Here is a 5,050-nt window from a genome sequence, read left to right as displayed (position 1 = left end):
GCTGCTCCGTCCTCGCAGGGGTCTGACCAGGGAACGGGAGAACCGCCCCATCCCGACCCTGATCCCAGCCCCGCTCCCTCAGGGAGCCGCGGTGGGCGGGGCCACTCTCGCCGGCCCGAGGCTCCGCCCCCCTCTCTGCCCCAGCATCCCCCGGCCCCGGCGGAAGCAGCCGCAGCGAAGCGGCCGCGGCTCGACGGGACCTGGAGTGGCTTCTCCCCCTCCCTCCCGGCCCCGGGGAAACCTTCCCCCCCTCCCCTTCCCCGCACCGCCGAGGTGAGTAGACCGCGCCGGGGTGAGACCGCCGGCACGGCCTGGCGCGGCCCTGCGCGCTCCGAGAGAGCCTGGGCCTCTCCTAGGCCTGCCCGCCGGCGCGGGGCCTGACTAGGCCGGGCTCCCCTCACGCCCCGAGCGGCCGCGGCGTCCCGCGGGGAGCCATGAGGGGCCGGTCCCCGCTGCCGCAGAGGGGTTTAACGGTGCTGAAGCTCTTGTGCCGTGCGCGGGGCTTTGCCGGAGAACCCGCGTTCGTGTTCCGAAGGCTCCGGGTCGGGGGGGGGGGGGGGGGGGGGGGGGGGGGGGGGGGGGGTTCAGTTTCGGCGGAGCCCCCGCGGCTCGCCCGGTGTGGCCTCCGCGTGTGCCGCGCTCCACGCACGTGTTGGAGCGTTGGCTTTGTCGGAAGTCGCTGGGGAGCAGCCGGTTATTTTATTATTTAGTATTTTACTAGCACGTCCTCACGGTATTTGCTGTTTTTAGCCTCGCTCACCGCACACGACGTGGTTAAAGAGCAGTACGGATACAGGGTTTCTCTGTGTGTGATTGTGTGTTCCTTGCAGATGTCGGAAGACCTTGCCAAGCAGTTGGCCAGCTACAAAGCTCAGCTCCAGCAAGTCGAGGCTGCCTTATCTGGGAATGCCGACAATGAGGATTTGCTGAAACTGAAGAAGGACTTACAGGTGAGAACCCGAGGGTAGGTGAAATTTGAGGGTCTTTAGCAGTTGTTTTATCTTTCCTAAGTATTTGTACTGTGAGGGAAATATATACTTGGTGGGTTTGTTACTTTCTTTTCACATAATTTGATACAGTTATGGTAGGTTGGTTTAAAAAACCCCAGAGTGTGGCCTATTTTAAACTTGTCTTTTTGGATGAGTAAAAAAAATGTCCTCATTTATACAGCAAACTCTCCTGCTAAAAACTTTAGCCAGGGTGGTGAAAGATATGCCAGTGCTGTCTTTACTGTGTCTTGGTTTTAATTTTTTTTTTTCCTGAAGCATTTGTCAAAGCCATTATTTTTTCTTGCTTTTGCTAATGCTGATGGTTGGGCTTAACGTGACGCCCTTCTGCTTATTTTTGACTTCTCAAACAACCTGATCTAGAACCTTCTTACTCATTAAATGCATTTGTAACATTAAAAGCTTTGGAGAGTAATTCTGTATTCCTTCTGCATCTGAGCCTTGATTGTGTAAAGGTTTTTATATAAGGAAGGAAAAGAATTGTGTTTGTCATTTGCCGCGAGAGCATAGCATGTTCTTAACAGCTAAAAACCATTTTTGGGCCTTGGGGTATTGTTTGGTGACAGGAAGGCCACCAGCCTAATTCTGCCTGGTCTTTTAGATGCTTGTGCATATAAAGACACATTGACATATGAAGAATCCTAGCAGTGCTGTTAAACTTTGTCCTGAGAGTGCAAGATGCTGCTTCATCTCTGTTGTGGATTGCTTTAGCCATCAGGTATAAAAATATATAAAACTATCCAGTGCAAGATCCAGTGACCACTGCTCTGTATGGAAATAACAGCAGTAAAAATGGTGCTTCAGCCAAAAACACAAGTAGTGCCTCAAATCAGTGATCTTTAGAACTCCTTTTAAATTGGAAATGCTTTGTGCCCACAAGGCACTTGATAGATCATCTGAATGTGCTCTGTTGTACACTGTTAAAAGCATGTGTATATTTTTATATTTTTAAAATGCACAGCAAAACCCATATGGGATGATATTTCCGATACCAACACGACCTCGGCTTTGATATGCAGAGATCATTGATGTGAAAGGACAACTTGCAAACTTTTTAATAAAAGCTTTCTGCACAGAATGGGGAAGATCTTTACACTTTCGTCCCCAAAAGGTTTGCTATCCCTATGTTCCACCTTGAAAATGACAAAATGTTTTGCAGACTTGATATGTGCCAAGTAAACAAGCAGTTGTAAAAATGGGTTCGATGCCTCAGTGTCCCAACTAAACAGCTTTTTGTCTGTTTGAAAAGATGGTTACTGTGTAATTGAAACTTTTTTTTCTATTACAAATAGTGATGCATCTTGTATACTTAGCTTATTATTGAGCAACTAGATTAAATATTAGAGGATAAGTACTTAGGTTTTCACTTTTTGTTTTGTTGAAGAGTTTCCAGGACACTGCCTGTGCAACCAAGAGCTAAACTTACCTTTTGTATCAAGAAGGGTTGATGGCAGCTGTCTTCTTCTGTAACTGGAGATGAGATCCGTGGGTGTTGTGTGCTGGGGTGTAGAGCTCTCTTTGGTTTGTAAAGACCAGTTGGTCAGGAAGAATCTTGGCAGACTGTACCTGGTGTTCTCTGTGGGTCACACCTTCGTGTCATGGGGACGTGGCACCAAGCCCGGTTGTTCAACCCGTTTGGCTGTACTGAGCTGTTGTGGTAGTCCAAGTCCTGCTCAGAAGTTTTCTTGGAAGGATCTGCACTCTTAAGGACTTTAGAAATGTCTCATGGGTTGCAGTAAAATCAGTTTGTGTTTTGTGAGCTGAGCATTGTGATACATGGATGTTGGAAGAATATTTACCTAAAGTTTGGTATTTTATAGGCTGGTGTGCAAGTGACTTTATTGCATTCAGAGGATCCTTGGTAGACTGGTGTGAAACTGTTCATATGCAAGTTCTACAGTAAGCCATCTGTGAGTGTGGCAAGAACAAGCCAACAGTTTGGTGTTACTGATAGCTGCAGTAGCTTTCAGGTGTAGCTTGTGCCCAATGTGTTGTATTTGACCTGCTGAGGTAGATACCTGTGTGTCAAAGCATAGTGCCTCTTGGATTTGCAGAATACAGTTGCCATGTTGAGGATAGTTCGGGAATCTGCACCTGGGAAGAAGAATTAGGCTAGTGCTTTATGTTCTTAAATTAGGTAACTTGGTAATCAAAATCTATTGTGCTTTAGGCTGTAGCATTGTGGAAAATGGAGACCACAGTAGTAGAAGTAGTTGTAACTGTGTTTCTGTGCTCACAGTTGCTACTGATTGTGCTCACTGGTGCAGTTACGAATTAGCAGCTCCACTAAAGCAAAGAGCAAAATTTTTGTTAGGAAGTTGTTGGAAATCAGGACATTAACATCTGCCACAGAAACGAACTGATAGACCATTCATGCTAGTTGTATAGTTTATCAGATAAAAACGCATGTAAGTTTGTATTGTATTAACTTACTTGGGACATGCTTCCAATTCCTTAGGTTCTGAATGAATGAAGAACAGCTTTACTGCATTTTCCTGAGCTAGTCGTTGTGTCCCATAGCTGAACTAAGGTGTGAAACTGGAAGGACAGTTCAGGCTTTCAGTTTGAGCATTGTTTATTTGTAACCCTCCCCTGATTAAAATATTTATTGTTTGCTAGGAGATTGACAATGGTTCGTGCTGAGGTACTCAAAAAAGGAACTAAAGTTTTCTTATTTAAGGCCTGCAGAGTTTCTTTGCATTACACTTGAAGTTTAAATGGCCTTGTAGATGCTGGCTCCTCTGACTTGCAGTACTAGTGAAAGAGAGAGGTGTGATTACTTGCTCCCGAATGTAATGTTGTTAGGAAGATGGGAGGGGCTTTTAAATGCTTCTGCCTTTGAATGAGTAATTTGAAAGCTTTCTATGAATGAGAGGCTTTACAGCGTGGCAGCCTGGGAAGGTGCTCTGCCACCCTGGCTCCTGGTGCTGCGCTTCAGCCAAGGAAAGAAATGCTGTACAAATAATAGGCTACCTTCTGAAAAATTGAGGAGGGCCTTTGCAGCTTTACTGCAATACAGTGAGGGCCATAATCCTTTTATCTGCATTTGCAACGAATGATTTTAATTAAACTATTAAAAAACAAAACTAGCCCAGTTTACGTCAGCTATGAATTTAATACAGTAATGTAAAAAAAACCCAATCCTAAACCAGTAAGCTTGGGGTAAAAATAGTTGCGGTAACAGGAGTTGGAAAAATTATTCTTTATGGGGTTTTTTGTCTTTTCTAGGAAGTCATAGAGTTAACCAAAGATCTCCTTTCAACACAACCTTCGGAAACTCTTGCAAGTTCTGACAGTTCTGCTTCTGCCTTGCCCAGCCACTCATGGAAGGTTGGGGACAGATGTATGGCCATATGGAGTGAGGATGGACAGTAAGTGTAGACAACTTCTCTAACAGTTACATGAAATAGTTCAATGGTAAGAGATTTTCATTCAGTTTGAACTGACCCTAGGGTGACTGGAAACAAAAAGAAATAAATAGGATGTTAGATATTCTTGTATTGTCCTTATTAAAGGTCAGTGTTTTAGATAGATAGCTAAGAAATGTGGGGTATGCATCTGGAAATGCCCTGTTTGTCACTAACCTTATAAAAATAGGGTAGCTTTGGTAAATTACCATTTGCTAATGTAATAAATGACAAATTTAATGAATTTATCTGTCAGGGCAGTCTTTTGTAAATGTTTTGGGATATATAGTTCATAATTCATCATTGCATTTACGTGTATGTCACTGATGGCTATAAGAAAAATCCTTGCTGTATCTCAGTTTGTGCCTCCAATTTGAAATGAAGTTTTAATTGGAAATGCTGGGTTTGGTTATGAAATTACTAGCTGTGTAATGTAACTGTAGCATTAATCAACCTTTTCGATTTGGTCTCCCATTTTATTAGCCTGTGAAGTTCTGGGAACCCAAGCAGACCATTCTGACTCCATAATTTTTGAATAAACAGTCTGAAATTACTTTCCATACTGCAAAATGTGTAATTTGCAGCTTTTTTTTTTTTAATTACTCCTTATGCAGGAGCAATATTCCAATTGTTACC

General features: G+C 44.2%; 1 protein-coding gene across 1 annotated transcript in view; it reads left to right on the top strand.

Moving 5' to 3' along the window:
* The first annotated feature begins 264 nt into the window (after nt 1-264).
* The window catches only part of SMNDC1 (survival motor neuron domain containing 1), a 10,603-nt gene continuing 5,817 nt past the window's right edge, over nt 265-5,050 (top strand). The window contains exons 1-3 of the mRNA XM_027885730.1: nt 265-273; nt 831-950; nt 4,236-4,378. Coding sequence (XP_027741531.1) covers nt 831-950; nt 4,236-4,378 — 263 coding nt within the window. The 5' untranslated portion in view covers nt 265-273. The remainder of the gene's footprint in view (nt 274-830; nt 951-4,235; nt 4,379-5,050) is intronic.

This window comes from Empidonax traillii, unplaced genomic scaffold, assembly GCF_003031625.1.
Source record: "Empidonax traillii isolate 1590-97213 ecotype Southwest subspecies unplaced genomic scaffold, ASM303162v1 scaffold171:size1303362, whole genome shotgun sequence".
Lineage (NCBI taxonomy): Eukaryota > Metazoa > Chordata > Aves > Passeriformes > Tyrannidae > Empidonax > Empidonax traillii.
This window is presented reverse-complemented; position numbering and strand designations above follow the sequence as displayed.